General features: G+C 50.5%; 2 protein-coding genes across 19 annotated transcripts in view; one reads left to right on the plus strand and one right to left on the minus strand.

Moving 5' to 3' along the window:
• Nucleotides 1-2,294: 2,294 nt before the first annotated feature.
• The window catches only part of ARSG (arylsulfatase G), a 103,262-nt gene continuing 85,850 nt past the window's right edge, over nt 2,295-19,706 (plus strand). For all 14 annotated transcript variants that reach the window (XM_086355826.1, XM_086355830.1, XM_086355829.1 and 11 more), the window contains exon 1: nt 2,295-2,554. The gene's annotated coding sequence lies outside the window, so the exon portion shown is untranslated. The remainder of the gene's footprint in view (nt 2,555-19,706) is intronic.
• The window catches only part of SLC16A6 (solute carrier family 16 member 6), a 31,570-nt gene continuing 21,365 nt past the window's right edge, over nt 9,502-19,706 (minus strand). For 3 of the 5 annotated variants that reach the window (XM_086355852.1, XM_086355851.1, XM_086355853.1), the window contains exons 3-6: nt 17,701-17,844; nt 16,148-16,276; nt 12,975-13,766; nt 9,502-11,640 (exon numbers count right to left, since the gene is read on the minus strand). In XM_086355852.1, coding sequence (XP_086211978.1) covers nt 11,393-11,640; nt 12,975-13,766; nt 16,148-16,276; nt 17,701-17,844 — 1,313 coding nt within the window. In that variant the 3' untranslated portion in view covers nt 9,502-11,392. Of the gene's footprint in view, nt 11,641-12,974; nt 13,767-16,147; nt 16,463-17,700; nt 17,845-19,706 lie in introns of all 5 variants that reach the window. The other 2 variants (XM_086355855.1, XM_086355854.1) reach the window with 2 other exon arrangements.

Raw genomic sequence — 19,706 nt, forward strand, 5'->3', positions numbered from 1 at the left:
GAAAATAGCCATCTCTGACCTAAGAAAGGATTTCCAAGGAACATCATTTCTGGGGGTTGATTTCTGGCTCAGTTTTTAGAAAGAGGTGTCCCTGTCTGCTGACCCGGCCACATCACCCTCCATTCACATTCCTTCTGCTTTTCTGCAATCTCGTCCAGCCTTGGGCCCGCTATGCCTATTTTTTTCCTTTGCTGATGGTTAGCTGATCCCTGAAAGAAGCAACAGCTCACTTCAGTTTTTAGCAGCTCGACATGGGAGCTCCTCCCAGGAGTATTGCCAGGCAGCATTGCCGGTGCCCGTCCTGCCCCGCTGTTGGTGCTTGTGGGGACGCTGGCGTTCACAGCTTTCACAGACGGAGTCCTTTGCCAGGGGTCTTGCAGATAACGTGTCACAATTGTTAGCCAGTCCGAGCTCATACTGCTTGCTGGCACGACAGGCTAGCAAATTGAGAGATGAGTTTTGGGGGCAAGGAATAGTGACTTCAGAATGCCAGCCAGACCAAGAAGGTGGTGGACGCGTGCCCAGCAGAGTTAGAAATCAGGCTGCTTTTGTACTAAAAGGGAAGGGGGTGTGGGTGGTTGTTGCAACTTCTTGGTGTCCGAATCCTTTGCTCTGGTAGCTGTCCACTTAAGTCACGTCACCACCTTCTTACAAACCTCCAACACAACAGATGTTACTTTTTGTTCTGCAGCTTTTCCTCTGTATATGAATAGAAAAGTGTTACACCTTTAAAGGTCAGAGCCTTGAAAACCGGCTCTGCTGTGTATTTCGGGCCACAGGCCCGCACTTGGGGGCATGTGGGATCTGAGCTCCCTCACCAGGGCTGGAGCCTGCGCCCTCTGCAGGGAAGTGTGGTCTCAACCACTGGACTGCTGAGAGGTCCCCAGCATTCTTAGCAGCAACAGCAGCAGAGCACAGAGGTTAAAGGAAAGGAAACCGTTCCGACGTGGACTCAGATTTGCTCTCCCCTTTTACATAATGGTGCTTGCGGTTGTGTGTGTGGCACTGTTTCTTACAGCCTAGAGCAGGAGTTGGGTTTATTCCTGCAGTCATCTCCCACTCCTTTGTGTTAATGTTTACGTGAGTGAGGGGCAGCGTGGGCCCAGTTACCTGTGCATCTGCCAGAAATGGCCACATCAGGCTGGGAACATGGGCTGGATGTCCACGTGGGGAGCAGATTAAAAACTTGAGACCAGACGGAGTGCTGGATCCAGGAAATCTAGAAGCTAGAGCAAATCGAGTGACCTGCATGCTGGCAGGTGGAGTTCCCACTTCTCGTTTAAGCTGGAGGGTGAAACTAAAGGTAATTTTTATGTTCTCCCCTTTACGCCTGAATCCTAGCATTGTTATTTATGCAGCACGATTTAAAGCACATTTTAGAACCAAATCAATGGCTTCGCCTCCAGTCTCCTGCTCGGTGAACCTATAGTCATTTAGAAAATGGTGGTTTGTCATTAAAACTTATCGGAGGGCGGAGACCAGGTCTTCTAAGAAACACTGCAAAGGGGACCCAGGCAGCATGGACTCTGATGGAGGATTAACTTCCTTCCGGAGTTAATGCTTTAGGTCTTCTCCATTCCCTTCAGTTTCCTTTCACTGCCCTGCAGGGTGAGCAGTGTTAGTCCAGTAGGTCAGCTTTAGCCGCAAACCTAAAAGGACTCGGATTCGACTAAATGTGTAAGGGGGCGGGGCTTCAGTTGTTCGTGAAGACGTGTCTGTCTGCACTGATTGCACCGTGAAACCAGCAACAAGGTCTGTTACAGGTCTGCTCCCTCCCTCGCAAGCTGCAGTTTTGGCGTCTACTCTGCGATCGTCACTTGGGTGTTGTGTGTAAATGCATTGCATTTACTTTTGGGACACTTCTTAGGGTTAAGTTAAACAATATTATTTGTTTCTTGCAGTTAAAATTAAAACACTAGGGATAAATGTAGTTTTTAAAAATGATTCTCAATGACAAAAACCTATGCAGTTTCTGCTCCGCAAACGCTAAGCCAACAAGATATCTGAGAGGAAAAAAAGAGTAACTTTCCACCGTGTGGACACCATTCTAGAAAACAGTCCGAAGCGTTCCCGGCGGCTCCAGGGACTTGGCAGGGTCCCTCGGGTCACGGAAGGGGCGGGGTTCAAGTTCAGGCCGCGGGGACTCCGCGCGGAGGCCGAGCGCCGTCCCGACCCCGGCCGCGCCCCCGAGATGCCCGCGCCGCGAGCGCGCGCTCCCGCACCCCGGTCCCGCGCCGCCCCCCGCGGCCCTCGCCTCCCCGCCCCGCGCAGGAAGCGCCCGGCAGCTTCCGCCCAGGGCGCCCGGCCCGTCGCCGCGGCGGGACCGGACCCGACCCAGCGGGACGGCGCGCAGCCGCGAGTGCGTCCGCGCGGGCTCGGCCGGCCGAGGCCAGGCCTCTGTGCGTCAGCCCCCACTCTTCGGTGCCCGTGGGTGCTCGGAGCGGCCCCGGCCCCTGCGCCGTTCCTGGAGCCCGTGAGCGCGCGCGGACGGAGGCGGGTGACATTCACGCGACGGCGTGGCTCCGGTCCTCAGTTCATCCCGTGTTACCAACAGGTGACCCGCGCGAGCTCCCTGAGGGAGTTTACGTTCCGTGTGTGTTGGGGGGAGAGGGGAGAACTGAGGCGGGTCTCTTGCAGGTTTGATGTTCTACGCACGATGTTGTCTGTCATCGCGGTGCTGTGCGCTGCTCTTTGGGGCAGCTTCTCTCCTACCTGCGACTTTGGACCTTGAACCGCGTCGCTCCTGCTGCCCGCGCCCAGCCCTGATAACCACCGTTCTAGTCCCTGAGTTTAGCAGCTCTGCTCTCTTCGGTCCCAGACGGATGTGATGTCCCACAGTGCTTGTCTTTCTCCGTCTGACTTACGTCACTTTACATCATATTCTCAGACTAAGGCTTCAAATGCCGTGTGTATTTTGCTGGGACGGTGCGTCTGGGTTCCCAGTGGCCGCACGTCCAGCGCTGGGCAGGCCCGATGGCTCCTGGCTGCTGTGTTGGACAGTGCTGTGCTCAGCTACGACCGGTTTCCGGTCTGCGTGGGAAGGTGTCCCTTTGAAGCTGAGTTAACAGGAGAGTGAGGCTTTGGGAAGGAAACGGTTGCGGGGTCTTCAGTGTGTGCAGTGTTCACATAGGCTGAAAGCTGGGGGGCCCTGTGAAGGCTTCTGGAGTCCCCGTGAATGTGCTTTGGGGACCTGCTGTGATTCCCTGGAACAGATGGGTTTTTTTAACTCTCTCTTTCCATTGCCAAGGGCCTCCTGCGTCCTTTTCACTTTTGGAAAGCGAAGTTGCAAAGTGTTGATTATGTGGAAACAAGCTCAGGCTTGTGTGAACTTGTGTGTAGTTATACCAACAGCCGAGATGACCCCAGAACTCCCTCACTTCCAAGCTCTGCTTTGTCTTCACTATGCTGCATGACCTCTTAAGAAGGACAGCACCACAAGCCGGAGACTTAACTGGTTTTTTTTCAGATTGTTTATAGAAGAGGTTGTAAGATTAAACTTTCTTTCAACCTCTTTTCAAGTGGGACCATCTGGGGCTGCTCAAAGTCAGAGAAATCCCAGTGCTTTGCTTTAACACCAAAATGAGAGAGACTCAATACATAGAAAATTACTTGCTCCCAGTTGAACCACACGGGAAAGGAAGCATCCTTGAGGGAATTCCCTGGCTGTCCAGTGGTTAGGACTCCAGCCTTTCACTGTGGAGGGCCCGGGTTCAGTCCCTGGTCTAGAAACTAGGATCCTGCCTGGTGTGGCAAAAAAAAAAAAAGCGATAGAGAGACGTCATGAAAGAAAAGGCCTCCTGGAAAATAGCTTGCGCCGTGTTACGTCATTTCAGCTGTGTCTGATGCTTTGTGAGTCCCTGGACTGTCGCCCACCAGGCTCCATTGTCCACGGGATTGATTCTCCAGGCGAGAATACTGGAGTGGGTTGCCATGCCCTCCTCTAGGGGATCTTCTTGACCCAGGGATGGAACCCATGTCTCTTAATGTCTCCTGCATTGGCAGGCGGGTTCTTTACCACTAGCGCCACCTGGGAAGCCCCAGGAGAATGGCTTAAGTCCAGCAGGCTACAGTCCATGGGAGTGCAGAGTCAGACACAGCTGCGGTGACTTGGCAAATGCGTGTGCCTGGAGGATCCCAGGGCCAGGGGGCCGGGTGGGCTGCCGTCTATGGGGTCGCACAGAGTCGGACACGACTGAAGCGACTTAGCAGCAGTAGCAGCAGCATGCATGCACAGAGTAAACTCCGCACCAACGTATGTTCACATTCACAGCCCTCCAAGCATCCGTCTCTCTGCAGGATGACTGGTTCCAGAACCAACCCCCTGCCCCGCCCCACAATACCAAAGTCCATGGATGCTCACATCCCTTGTGTAAAATGGTGTAGTATTTGTGTATTTCCTATGCGCACGCTCCCGTATACCTTAGTCATCCTTAGATTACGTATAATACCTAATACAATATAAATAGTTGTAAATACAGTGTAAATGCTATGTAAGTAGTTGCCAGGTGTGCGGGAAATTCAAGTTTTGCTTTTTGGAACTTTCTGGAGTGTTTTTTCTTTCTTTCCCCAAATATTTTTGCCGTTTGGTTGGTTAGTTGGCTCCTCAGCTTGGAACCAGCATATACAGAAGACTGATGCTGCCCTCGTGGTGCTTTCTTTCACTGTTTAGTCTCCAGTGGACTTATATTTTCTTCCTCGGAGTGGACCTGCCCATAGTAGGGCCTTACCGGGAGCCCTTTGAGGCTCATCTTTGAAAAAGTCAATGAAAACCGAGAAACTCACTAATTCATCCATTCAGCTGTATGTTTTGAGCATCACCTACTATGTGCCAGACCCTACTCAAAGCCTTGGGAATATATCAGTGAATAAAAAGTGCTACCTTGATTGGGCTTCCCTGATAGCTCAGTTGGTAAAGAATCCACCTGCAATGCAGGAGACCTCAGTTTGATTTCTGGGTCGGGAAGATCCCCTGGAGAACGGAGAGGCTACCTACTCCAGTATTCTGGCCTGCAGAATTCCATGGACTGTATAGTCCATGGGGTTGCAAAGAGTTGGCCACGACTGAGTGACTTTCACTTTCACCTTGATTGGGGGTGGGGTGGGAGAGGCTCGGGAGGGAGCGGGTGTATGTGTAGCTGTCCTCCAGTTTAAAAGATCACACCTCCCTTAACGATAAAGAACGAGTAGACGAGTCCTGATGTGGATCCGAGGGGTAGAAACAAGCGCTGTGTCTTTAGTGCTCAGGTGTGCCTCCCGGGGGCTGACATCTGGGCAGGGGCGGGGGGACAGATGGAAGGGTCGGGTCGTGCGCACATGTAAGGGACGAGTGGACCAGGCAAAGGGAGCCACACTCACTGAGGCCTGAGATTTCAAGGAGCAAGAACAAAGCCAGTGCAGCCAGCGTGGCAGAACCCAGGCAGAAAATTGTAGCCCCAGGCAGGGCATGGGGAGCCCACATTAAGGATTTGTGGGTTGTGAATGGGATCAGGTATGCCTTGTGCTTTCAAAGGATTGTTGCAAGGCCTCTCTATGGAAAAGGGAGGCCAGGGCGGTCAGGGGTGGAGGTGGGCACACCAGCTAGGAGGTGACCAGTCCTTCAGCTCGGATCACACTGACTGTGGGCTGCTGGCGGACGTGGCAGAGACGGTCTGGCTATGGATATAGTTAGAAAGCGGAGTCAATAGGATCTGTGAAGGAAGGAGCAGGTCTGGGGAGGAGGACCAGGGGCTTTGCTGAGGGCAGGTTAAGCTGGCTGCGGCACGGTCTGGAGGTCAACGCTGGAGAGGGCATCCCTGGACTTCCCTGGTAGTCCAGGGGTTAAGACTCCATGCTTCCAGGGCAGGGGCCAGGGTTCCATCCTGGGTCAGGGAACTAAGATCCCACGTGGCTGCACCATGGTCAAGAAATAAAAATAAACGATTATTATTATTTTTTTAAAAAAGGGAGTCCCCACATAGAGAGTAACATCTGGGTCAGATTCTAGTGGGTAAGTTGCTAGTCTCGTTCGTGTGTCTGTCGTCGTCTTGAGTTGCTGCAAAGGTAGATAAATATTAATAATATAAATTCATGGCCACAATTTGTATTTTTCCCAGTAATCTCAGGTGAGCTGTATTTTATTTCAAGCTTTTTATTTTATACTGGAGCAGCCAATGAACAATGCTGTGATGGTTTCAGGTGGACAGAGAAGGGACTCAGCCATGCATGCCTGTGTACCTCTTAAAAGCCTTTATAGATAGTGTTCTGGAGTATCGGTTTTCCTATTCCGTTTCCCCTATAGGAGATCCGCAGTCACTGTGGTCACTGTGATTTGGCTGTGAGACTTTTTCTTACATGAAAACTGAAATTTTTTAAGTTCCTGACCTTGACACTTCTTGTTTTGCACCATCAGGCAGTCATGACAGGCGCTGAACACCAGAGGGCGCTAGTTTCCTTATTTATGCAGCAGTCTGCCGTCCACCTGTTGGACTGGACTCGTATTAAAGATAAATCTGGAAACCGGGACAGGTTCTTTTTTCCCAACGGATGTATACTCATGGGAGAGACCTTATCGCATGTTTGGTCTGTAGGTCGGGAAGATCCCCTGGAGAAGGAAGTGCAACCCACCCCAGTATTTTTGCCTGGAGAATCCCATGGACAGAGGAGCCTGTGGGCTACAATCCATGGGGTCGCAAAGAGTCGGACACGACTGAGCATTAGCATGTACCATGTTGGAATTGTCTTTATATGGTGGTTTTAATTAATGCTCGTAACCATTTAGAATTTTAAGGGCAACGACTTCTAAACTAGGTATGCTCATGAGCCCCGTATCTGACACGACTTCTGACATGACTTAGAGCCTGAACTGAACATATCTGGGAGCTTTTAAAAATAAGGATTTATGATCATTTCTGATTTAGAATATTTGAGGAGTACAGAAGTCTAGGTGTAATAAATATCTCTATGTGGCCTGAATGGATGGCTGGACCATGAGAACTTTGAGTTAGAATCCATTTTCTGTTTTATCAACAGGTATTAAGCTAAAGGAAGGGGAGATAAATGCACAAAGCTGGGAATTCCCTGGTGGTTTTTTAAAAAGCATAAATGCTACATTTACATAATTGATAACCTTGTTTAAAAGCCTGGAAACACTGATTCAGAGATGCATTTGTCTTAAAAGAGCACATGATCTTAACTCATTTTTACAACTGGATTAATTTTATTTGGGGGAAGGAAATACTCTATATTTGTAGTGAAATTATCTAGTCAGCAAGGTGGAAGCCAGACCGCCCTAATCACAGGAAATGAAGCTTGATGGCGGGCTGGCGGCTGTTTGGTCTCTCCTGTCTCTGGCGCCTGTGGCCTGAGGGTCACTTTGGCCACGAGGACCTTTCCCCATTGGTCAGGACTGTTGTTGTTCGGTCACTGTGTCATGTCCGACTCTGCGACCCCAGGGACTGCAGTGCACCAGGCCTTCCTGTCCTTCACCGTCTCCTGGAGTTTGCTCAAACTCATGTCCATGCCATCCAACCACCTCATCCTCTGTCGTCCCCTTCTCCTCCGGCCTTCAGTCTTTCCCACATCAGGGTCTTTTCGAATGAGTCATCTTTTCACATCAGGTGGCCAAAGTATTGGAGCTTTAGCTTCAGCATCAGTCCTTCCAATGAATATTCAAGGTTGATTTCCTTTAGGATGGACTGGTTGGATCTCCTTGCAGTCCAAGGGACTCTCAAGAGTCTTCGCCAACACAATTCAAAAGCATCAATTCTTTGGTGCTCAGCCCTTTTTATGGTCCAACTCTCACATCCATATATTGACTGCTGGAAAAATCAGAGCATGACTATACAGACCTTTGCTGGCAAAGTGATGTTTCTACTATTTAATATGCTGTCTAGGTTCGTCACAGCTTTTCTTCCAGGGAGCAAGCATCTTTTAACTTCCTGGCTGCAGTCACAAAATGCAGTGATTTTTGGTGTCCAATAAGGTAAAATCTGTCACTGTTTCCGCATTTCCCCATCAGGACTGTCGGTATACAGCCTGCCGCTGGTGGTACCTCCGTGATAGTGTCACAGATGCTGTGGAGCGGCCCACAGGCCACATACAACCCACTGCCGATTTTTCTTGACAGCCTTCGAACTAAGCATGGTTTTTGTATTTTTATGCCATCAAAAAAAAAAAAAAAACAACCAAAACAGTATTTCATAGTGTGTGGAAAGTTTATGGAATTCAAATTTCAGTATCCATGAATTTAAACGTCTTTAAGAATTTGTTTAATTGGAGGATGATTACTTACTAATATCGTGGTGTTTCGCCACACATGGACACGGACCTGCCATGGTTGCGCATGTCCCCGCCTCCCGACCCCTCCCACCTCCGTCCCCACCCTTCCCTTTGGGTTGTCCCAGAGCACGGGCTTTGAGCACCCTGCTTCATGCGTCGAACTTGCACTGGTATCTGTTTTACATATGGTAATAAACATGTTTCAGTTGCCATTCTCTCACATCGTCCCACTCTCGCCTTCTCCCCCCGAGTCCAAAAGTCTGTTCCTTACATCTATGTCTATTTTGCTGCTTTGCATATAGGATCGTTGTTACTGATTTTCTAAATTCCATGTATTTGCGTTAATATACTGTATTGGCGTTTCTCTGACTTCACTGTGTAACAGGCTCCAGATTCATCTACCTCATTAGAACTGACTCAGATACGTTCCTTTTTTATAGCCGAGTAATATTCCACTGTGTACATGTACCACGACTTCCTTATCGTGTGCCCATCTGGGTTGCTTCCACGTCCTAGTTATTGTAAACAGTGCTGTGATGAACACTGGGGTCCACGTGAGGCGGCCGTGCTCATTCATTCACATTGTGTCTGTTGCTCCTCTTGCCCTGCAGAGGCAGAGCTGAACAGCTGTGACTGAGCCTGTGGGGCCCGCAAAGCCTTCAGTAGTTCCTGCCTGGTATTTAACAGAAACGGTTTCCATGGACCGCTACGTGCAGAGGTCATGCTGTTTCCTGACAGACTAGGCTGGTTCTTAGGCCTGTGCTGTCACTATATATGGTTAGTCTAATCTATTTACAGTTACTACTTCTTTTAAAACATATTTATCTGGTTGCACTGGTTCTTAGTTGGGGCATGCGGAATCTTTAGTTCCAACATTCCAATTCTCCGTTGCAGCCTGTGGGATCGAGTTCCCTGACCAGGGATCCAGCCTGGGCCCCTGCACTGGGAGCTCGGAGTCGTAGCCACTGGACCCCCAGGGAAGTCCTGTTTTCACCTGTTGCTTTCGATGGGCTTAGCTCTTGTTATGTGGTCACTGGATCACTTCATTCATTCGTCGTTCGTTTACAAAATAATCCCATTCAACAAATACATCTTAGAACCGTTAACGTGTCTCTAGTACAGTTAAAAGATTTTGTAGAAAAGCTTCGGAAAATGTTATTTTAAACGGATCCTCCCTGAGCTTTTAAAACCTTTGCTGGACCCAGCGATGCGTGCTGAGACGTCAGTGAAAAACAAACCACTCCCTCCAAATAAAAAAGCCATACATTTATTGCAAATCTAGAAGTACCAGAATGTCACAGAATACAGAACAAATCAGCAATCCTGTTCTCATTTTCTTCCAAACATTTAAAAACCTCGATTACTGACATACTGAAATTGGCATACATTTTTTTTTCCCATGCATTTAACAGAATGGACATCTTGAGCAGATCGCTCTGAAACCAGTTATAAATATTAAATTGTATCGAACATTCATAGTAAAAACGTAGTAAAGTGCTGAAGTCATGGAGCCTGCAAACGTGCCACAAGCTGCGAGTCCCTCTGGGCAGTGACATGCGCCCCGCCTGCCCCGTCCCAGCTGTGCCTGCCTCTGACGGACACTCGGTGGTTGCCCCTCCCCGCCCTCCGCAGCGTCTGCAGACTGCCCTGTTTCTCTGGCTGACCCAGCGCTGCACAAAATGCAGCAGGCGCTCAGCTATGCCACTGTCGTGTCAGTGCAGAGAAACGCTCGAGCTTGTGTGTACCTGGAACCAAACTAGGCTTGTTGTATTTTTTCCCCCTGAGTTGTCAAAAATTAACAGTAAAATGAGTAGAGATGGAGCAGCGGCTCTGACCGTCACCTGCAGATGAGATCCGGACACGTGAGTCCGTAGCCCACCTGTTCCCCTCATAACCTGCCCTTTACAGAAAAAAAAATACTATCCGTGTCGTGTGATGCCAAAAGGAACAGTGACCGGCTTGCCCGGTGACCCTGCGACGCAGGGCGATCAAGGTTCCTAGGACGCAACTCATGACGGCGAATTGAATGTCTGCTGCCCCTTGTGAAATACAGAAACGCTTCAACAGTGAGATGGTAAAAAAAAATCAAATGCTTCAACAATTCAATGAGATATAATTCTGATCAAAGAAGATCCTCAAGTATTCTTAGGCGATAAATCATTTAAAAAAGCTAAGGCGATTTGCTGTTCATCCCCCTGCCCCCTTTCAATCACACACATTGCCATTAAACTGAAGAATCCTTACAACTTGGCCTTTTAGAGAGTAACTTTACAAGTTAAGAGGCATGTCAAGGATTGCAGAAGGGAGGTAAAAATTCTGCTTATGTCTCAGACTTTCTTTTGATTACTTTATTCATTCTAGAATAACTTAATAATAAATAGTGGTTTAAATTAAAGACACTACAATCACATATTTCTGAATAATTAAAAAGCAATAGGAAATTCATTTCTGAATGCCATGCTGTGTGGTCTGTATTGAAATACTGGTAAATGACTGGCCGCACAAAGAAGTGGTCATCTTCACATTTCTGAAGTTCAAGTTAACGTATATTTTAAAAAATCTCCATTTACTGGCCAAAGGTTTGGTCTTAAATTGTACTTTGTTTCCATGGAATATCTGGAAAATTCATAGGCCCTAATGTGTTAATGGAAACCTCAGAATTTTTCAAAGGTTTTTAAACAATTTGTTCATAGTTCTGAAAATGAGGAATTTTTTAAATGATGTAAGTTGTGTTTTTTTTGAGTGGCTGATTTAATTTCAGTGGCCTGGGCCAGATGTCATTTTTTACGATAGCGGCTTATCAAACGTGAGAGCTCTTCAAACCACTTTGCCGATTCATGTCCCTATTTTAAAACCGGAATGTGGCCCAGAGTCCTCCTGCGCGTCTTTGTGTTGCTGCTGAACCCAGCCAGGCTGATGCACAGAAAGGCGCTCCACTGCTTTTGTTTTGGCATAAAAAACAAGCAAAAAAGAAAACTTATAAGAAGAAAACAAGACGGATGTTGGTAGTGGTTCTCACATACATTCCCTTTGAAGTGCAGTCGGAAGGCGGGCGGGTGGTCCGCTGCTCTGCCGCCCGGGCCCCCCGCCCCACGCCCTCCCCGGCCCCGGGGCGCCGCAGTGACGGACGCGGGTGTCAGACGGGCTCCGTTCTTGCAGGAGCACAGGTCTTCCCCAGGTCCATCTCCAGAAAGTCTTCGGGGATGTCCTGCAACACTTTTTTCCCTCGGGGACCCCCGGCCTTGCCCTCCCGGGCTCGGGGCCGGCAGCACAGTCCCTGCTTGCAGGGTCTCACAAGGGCGAGGCACACGGCGGCCACCAGCATCCCGGCCGCACAGGAGTAGAAGGCTCTGCTGTAGATCCTGCTCTGGTCCACCAGCAGACCTGCGGGGGCAGCAGATGTTAGCCACGCAGACCCCCGCCCCGCCCCAGGCTCCCCCAAACTCGGCCACCTCGCGGGCTCTCTGCCTTCCTGGTTCTGTCTGACTGTTTTAAGGGAAAAAGAGCTTGGAAGGTAGGAGTGTTTTCTAGACGGGAGAGGAGACAGACACCCCCATCCAGCACCTGAGAGACTTCTGTCACTTGCTATGTTCTCTGTGGGCAGGTCTGTCCTGGTCAAGAATGTAAAACATGGGGTCAGGGAGATGCTCATCTCCTTGGAAAGAAAGCTGACATCCTCTCCTGAGAGGAAGGAGCTCTGTGAACTTCACCCTGGTCCACCTCAGGTCACTGGGTAAGATGTGTAATCACGGTAACCCCAAGGACTTATTTCCGGTCCAAGGTATAAAACGGGGCTTCCCACGTGGCGCTAGTGGTAAAGAACCCGCCTGCCAATGCAGGAGACGTCAGAGACCTGGGGTTCGATCCCTGGGTGGGGAAGATCCCCTGGAGGAGGAAATGACAACCCACTCCAGTATTCTTGCCTGGAGAATCCCATGGACAAAGAGGAGCCTGGCGGGCTACAGTCCATGGGGTTGCAAAGAGTCAGACACGACTGAGAGACTTAGCACACAAGAAATGAAACATACACATCCTTCCTGAAGGAAATGTTCCCAAGTGACCAGCGGGGTCTCCGCAGAGCGCTGCCTGGGGTTCAGTTCCCTAAAAGCCATCCCCCGAAGGGACGCTGGCTTACAGAAGCCCCTCAGTCCTGTCTTCCAAAAAGTCAGAGTGTGATGAGGTCAAAAATCCCTGTGTCCCCCGCCAAGCATCTCACAAGGCAACCCGGTAGCAAACGCCCAGGCGGCTCGGGCTGCAGACCCCAGTCCCTCCTGACCCGGGCGCCGATCCCGCCTCGGGCTGGGGGCTGACACACCCCGGGGTTCACGTCCTCACAGGAAGTCAAGAGCAGTGGCTCAGATACTGATCATCCTGACACCTCTAAAATGCTCTGCAAGTATCAATAGATGCTGCTTTTCATTCTACTTGAGTAGGAAGCTGGCATGATTCGTAACAGGACGGTACCCTTGAATGTGGACTCTCAGCCGTGACACAGGGGCAAGCACCTGTGAAACAGGAGCAGACTCAGACGGACCCATGGTAGGGAGGAGGAGGGGCTGGGGGCGGGGCAGCCCGGGAGTCAGCAGGTGCAGACGCGCACTGACACGAGGTCCTGCTGCAGGGTACGGGGGCTGCAGTCAGAGCCCCGGGGTTAAACCACCATGGAAAAGAAAGGGGAAGCTTAGCCCACAAGGGTACTCCTTTCTGTAGCAGCTTACCTGCAAGGGGGGGTCCGGCCAGCCCCGAGATGCTCTGGAAGAAGACATAGACTCCGGCCGCCGACGACATCTTCTGGATGCCCACGACGTCGTCCTCGGCGAGCAGCGGGATGTGGGTGCCCGCCACGGTCCCGATCATGGCCCCCGAGAAGACGCTGCAGGCCATGAGGCCCCAGAAGCCCGCAGCGAAGGTGAAGGTGAACAGGGACAGAGTCAGCAGGATGACACAGATGAGCTCGATGTAGACCTTGCGGATGGGCTCCCGGTTGAGGACCAGCCCTGCCCCGATGCGGCCGAACACCTCGGCCACGGCCATGGCGCACAGCAGCAGGGCCGCGCGGTCGCGGTCCAAGCCAAGGCTGAGCCCCAGCGGGATGATGTACAGGGACGGGGCGAAGAAGCCCAGCGTCACGAAGAGCCCAAAGAGCGTGTAGCAGATGAAGCTCCTCTCTGTCAGCACAGAGAAGTCCAGCAGCGGGGCGCCGGGCTGGCCCCAGGCCTGCAGCTCGGCCTCGGGCTCCACCACGGCCGGGTGGCCAGGCACGTTCTTCGGTGAGGTAGTTAGCTCTACTCCTGAGTCGATGGAGTCGATGGAGGTGCGGGTTTTCTCGTTCTCCAGCATGTACTGCGCTTCCTTCCGGTGCTCGGGGGCGGGGGTCTTGGGGGTCCCTGGCGCGCCGACGATGACGATGGGTCTGAGCAGTGCGCCACAGACCACGAGGTTGAGTTGCAGGAGCCCCACGAACAGCATGCTGTACCTCCAGCCCACTGTCTCCTTCAGGGCTGTGATGGCTGCGGAGGGCAGGGGCGAAACAGAAAGAAAACCCAGGGTCAGAGGGACGCGGCCGGGGGAGAGCAGAGCAAAGACAGCCGTGCTGGGGGCCCGACGGAACAGTGGTGCCTCAGCTGGGACTCCTGCGGTGGCTCGGGGCAAAGATTCCGCCTGCCAGTGCAGGGGGCCCGGGCTAGAGCCCTGCTCCAGGACGATCCCACACACCCAGGAATGACTGAAGGCCGTGCAACACGACTGCTGAGCCCACGAGCTGCAACTCATTGAGGCTGAGCGCCTCGGGGCCCGCGCTCGGCAACCAGAAGCCACTGCAGGGAGCAGCCCTCACTCGACACAACTGGAGAAAAGCCAGTGGGGCCGTGAAGACCCAGCACAGCAAAAAAGAAAGCTGACCTGACATGCATTATCCCTGGGGGCCTTTAGGACTTGAGGAGGAGAAAGATGTATCAGGACAAGATGGAACAAACACTTTCAGCCCAGGCTTGCAGGGAGCTTCGGGGGTGCCTTCCTCTAAGCAGAGGCACAAGAAGTGAACGAAGCTTGTGACCCGCATCAGGGTGCACGGACAGCGACCTGCCGGCCAGCCCCAGCCCCAGCCCAGCGTGGGTCATTGACCTCAACTGGAACACAGCTGGGAGCATTCTTCAGCGGCGTCTGAGCTGCTCCTGTGCCGTCACTGCAGAGGTGAGCGGATCTGACAAGGACTTGTGTCCGGGAAGCCTGAAATACTGACTCTCTGGCCTTTTCCAAACTGAACTTCTACCCTTTGAGCTGGATCCTTCTCCAGCCACTCCTCTGGCTCTCAACAGTAGCAGACGAGGGAGAGGACCAACTAAGAATCCGAAAGCTCACAGGATTATCCTGGAATTAACACAGTTACTGCGTGACCGCGGTATAGGCTTGTCAGTAGCTGTGTTGATGCTGTCCTCCGCTTTCTAGCCTGTGGGATGCCCTAACTACCTTCCTGCCAGCCTAGAGGCGTCCTGGAGGCCAGGGCGGGACCCTGGCATGGGGAGGCGGGGTCGGGCCGAAGGAGGCTTCAAGCTCCCCAGTGACGCGAGAATAAACAGGCCCGACAAGATTCCAAGTATCTTTGTCATCATCCCAGGAAGGTGAAATGACGTTCCTGAGAACTACGTTTGAGTCTCACTCCGTGAGAGCTGACAGTCAGGTTTAAGAGATGCGGTAACCTGGTTAGTAAAAGATGGGCCTGGTGAGACAGCCCCGTCTTCTGGGCCCGGGGCTCCGTTTACTTCTTCAGCACTTCTTTGCTCCCGCCGCTATTTCCCCCGTTAAAATGGAAAACTCAGAATTGTGAACTCTTTCGGGCTTGGGTATTTCCAAGTGCGTTTGACCCTCTTCTGGCAACAACTGGTCTCCTTTTCTCCCTCTCACCTTCCTTGGTGCCTACCGGCCAGGTGCCAGGGATGAGCTAGGGAGTAAAGCCGGACCCAGATGAAGTTTCCACCTTCAGGGGGTTCGCAGGCCACTGACTGTCCTTCATGAAACATTTCAAACCAACAGAAAAGTGCAAAGACTGACACCCATATGCCTGCCATCACCGAAATTCAACAGTGAACAGTTTTCTGTCTGCATATTTATAGCCACGCATACATTGATTCTTCTGAACTATTTGGGAAGCTTCAGACATGACGCGTCACCCTGAAACGCCGCATCTCCTTTCAACTCCACTGCCGTTACTGACACACTCACTGAAGAAGGCAGGTTCCTTTGAACTCCACTGCCGCTCACTGACACACTCACTGAAGAAGGCAGGTTCCTTTGAACTCCACTGCCGTTCACTGACACACTCACTGAGGAAGGAAGGTGAGAGCTGAGTCCAGCTCTCCAAGGTGACTTCTCTCCATTGGTTAGTGAGAGTCACGAGTGCACAGTCTAGACAGGGAAATACGCCAGGGATGAAAGTCTCCCCGTGAGATCATCCACATAGCTCATGAGCCTGACTTTACCAGCACAATTTAAATCTGCACAGAATATGGCTCTTTTGACCAATGAGAGAGATAGAATAGTACAAGCAGTGCCCGGATCTATTTAGGAATGGGTGGTTCAAGCTTCCTCGCTGAATATATGCTGCGTACCTTTCTACGGGGTTGCAAGGAGTTGGACACAACAGGGCGACCGAGCACACACACGCGTGCACACACACACCCCACTTCCTACTTATGTGAACTTGGATGAGTATTAAAATGTTTGAACTCCTACAACGGGGGTAAAGGAGGATAGATCCTGAAAAGCTGCCGGACTGGAGAAGACACTTAGCCTGTCCTTCTGAGAGAAGACACTTAGCCTGTCCTTCTGCACCATCTAGAGCACCATAAAGGGCCAGCTCACACGAACACGCACGCTCTGGTCGTCCGCTTACCTGGTGCAAAAGCAAACATGGCGAAGCATTCTCCCGTAGAAGCAACCGCCGTGACCACGGAGCGTCTCCTGTCGAAGTACTGTGACAGGATGGTGACCGTCGGCAGAAAGCTGAAGCAGAACCCCAGGCCTGTGACGGACACCAGCGAGACAGTGAGAACCACGCGCCGGCTGACGCCCGAAGGGTGCGTTCAGAGAGCTGGGGTTTGGGCGCTTATTTTAGAAACAATTACATTCAGGGAGCCCAGAAATTCATTCTGGAGCAAAGCAGGTTTCATCAGAGGTCTGGAAAAACTGTAAGAGCTGTTTTGGGAAGCTTGTTGTAGGGAAAAAAAAAAAAGGGAACATAAAAATCTGTTTTGTGGAATTTTTTTTTCCTACTTTTCTGCAGTTTTTTCCCCAGATTTATATAATTCACAGTGCACAGAACCCTTATCAAATATAGTTTTTACATAAGACTTCTATTTGGAAATAAATGAGTTTTTGTATGTGCAGAAATATATGGGAAAAAGTCTGCAAATCTTCACTATGTACACACATATATAGTATAGTTATATATAATCTGAGTAATGTACGGACTCCATTGAAAGGGAAAAAATTTCTGCGTATACATGCATGTATTTAGTTATATAGAGAGAATTATGTGTGTGTGTGTGTTCAGTCACTCAGTCCAACTCTTTTTGACCCCTTGAACTGTAGCCTGCCAGGCGCCTCTGTCCGTGGGATTTCCCAGGCAAGAATACTGGAGCAGGTTGCCATTTCCTTCTCCAGGGGATCTTCCGGACCCAGGGATCAAACCTGTGTGTCCGGCGTCTCCTGCACTGCAGGCAGATTGTTTACCACTGAGCCACTGGGGAAGCCCGTGTGTGTGTGTGTGTGTGTGTGTGTGTGTGTGTATAGGGATAATTATATATAATCTGTGAGTAATGTGTGGACTCCTCTGAAAGGGAAAAAGTTTTCCAAATATATATACACATGTATGTGTGTATTTAGTCATGTATATAGTTATATACAGAATTACACATATACAGAGTTTTATATATACATAGTTATAGAGAGTTATATAGAGAACGTTATATATAGAGTTTTATACATATAGTTATGATATATATACAGTTATATATATATATATATATAAAATCTGTGACTTATGTACAGACTCCTTTGAAAGGAGAAAAGTTTCCTCAGACCCCTCGGTCCAGCGCCGGCCCCTCCCCTACAGCTCAGACTTCTCACAACCAGACTTGGGAAGTGCTGGTTAAAGACATTCAAACCTTATTTTGTGAAAAGGACGTCTTGTGCCTGCAAACTCTTGTGAAAGAGAAGTTCTCTTTCTCATCGGTAAATATTAAAACATCAGACACAAAGTCCTGGGTGTTGAGAAGAGGAGGCATCCGGCCCAGTTCAGAGGCACAGATGTGGGCCAGCCCTCATTTTAAAGAGAAAAGTGAACGGGAGGGAGAGACGCGCGATGGGTCCGGATCCCTCCTTCCCCACGGCTCATTCTCGACACCGAGTCTCCGGAGAACGTACGAGCCCGGGAGAGACGCTCACCAGAGACGATGCCGATGGCGATGTACATGTGGTAGACCTTCTGCGAGAAGGCAGCCGTCACCATGCCCGCGCTGACCAGCAGGCCGCCCAGCATCACCACCAGGCGGTGTCCGAACCGGCTGCTCAGGACCGTGGAGAGCGGGGCTGCAGAGGAGAGCGGGCGGGTCTCAGCCCCCAGGGCGTCAGCCTCAGCCTCAGCCTCCCTGGGAGTCTGTCTTTTTACCTTGTTACCGAAATGTAGTTGACTTGCAACAAAGTGATTCAGTTACATAAATGCTTTAAAATTTTCTCTCCACTGTTGTTTTTGGCTGCACTACAGCTGGTGGGATCTTAGTTCCCTGATCAGGGATTGAACCCGGGCCCTCGGCAGGGAAGACGGAGTCCTAACACTGGACCACAGGGAGTTCACCCCACTAAGGTTTATCACGAGCCCCTGAATACAGGTCTCTGTGCTGTACAGGAGGCCCTGGGTCTTCATCGGTCCCGCACACGCTGGTTTGCACCAGCTGACCCCACACGGCCTCCTTCCCGCCTTGGCAACCGCAAGTCTGTTCTCGTGCCTTAAGTCTGTCTTAAGATCCCATCCTCTAAAATCTCTTTTGGGGGCTCCTCCAAGAGAAAGCCAGAGTCACAGTCTAAAACTTACATCCGTCTTCTTAGATGACAGCCTCTGGCCCACCAGGAGCCCCTGTGAAACTGGAGATGCATTACATTCATGTTCTTCTGTAATAAACACGGGATTTCCAATGACTCTGTGTTACTTTTTCTGTTTCTATGCTCATTGCTTTGGATTCTTTTGAACAAGACTCCATTTAGGGTCAAATTCCACTTGACTTTTTTGCAAATGGTATGAAAGTATGGTGGGTTGTGTTATGCAAAGCAGAAGCAGGCGAGCCATGGGACAGATGATTCAAAGTGGCTGATGCATTACGGTCGGCATAGCTTCTATGCTCTCTGTGCCCCAGGACATTAAAGTCTGGCAAGTAAGTTTCCTAGTTATATGTTACTTAGGCTACCACTGCTACCCCACCCCCCCGGAGTACGAGGAGATAAGGGGACCCTCCAGACTTGGAGGGGGAAGAACGATGTGGCACGTGCTGGACAGAAAGAGCAAAACCACCAAAAAAGGACTCGATGGTGTTGAGGTTGGGCCGTACATCTCTCTCAATGCTGGTAGAGCATCAGCTCATACGTTAATACAGTGAAGAATGAAATCACCAGGGCCATTTTTAGGCAGTGTGCAGACTCAGGCATTAGTGACCAGGATGAAAGCATTCTGTGTAAGTCCATCTGCTCAAAGCTCTGGTTTTTCCAGGAGTCATGTACAAATGTGAGAGCTGGACCATAAAGAAGGCTGAGCGCTAAGGAACTCATGCTTTCAGCTTTCCAATTACTGTTCTGGAGAAGACTTTTGAAGAGTCCCTTGGACAATGAGAAGATCAAAGCAGTCAATCCTAAAGGAAATCAACCCTGAATATTCATTGGAAGGACTGAAACTGAAGCTTCAATATTTTGGCCACCTGAAGAGCCGACTCATCGGAAAAGACCCCGATGCTGGGAAAGATTGAAGGCAGGAGGAGAAGGGGGCGACAAAGGATGAGATGGTTGGATGGAATCATCAACTCAATGGATATGAGTTTGAGCAAGCTCCGGGAGATGGTGAAGGACAGAGGAGCCCAGCATGCTGCAGTCCATGGGGTTGCAAAGAGTTGGATATGACTTAGTGACTGAACAATAGCAACAACATAACAGCATTTAGAACAATTATCTTCTGGGACTTCCCCGGCAGTTCAGAGGCTAAGAAACTGCACTCCCAACTTGGGGGGCCCAGGTTCGATCCCTGGTCAGGGAACTGGAACCCACATGCTGCAACTAAGACCCAGCACAGCCGAGCAAATAAGTTAGTGAATTAATTAAAGTTAAAGAAAGAACAGTTGTCTGTGTTACAATAGTATTAGCTGGGTATTTCTGTTGACTATATTATCTTTGGTTAGAAAAGGACTGAA

Source organism: Bos grunniens, chromosome 19 (assembly GCF_055505025.1).
Source record: "Bos grunniens cultivar Pamir isolate PY7600 chromosome 19, Bosgru_T2T1.0, whole genome shotgun sequence".
Classification (NCBI taxonomy): domain Eukaryota; kingdom Metazoa; phylum Chordata; class Mammalia; order Artiodactyla; family Bovidae; genus Bos; species Bos grunniens.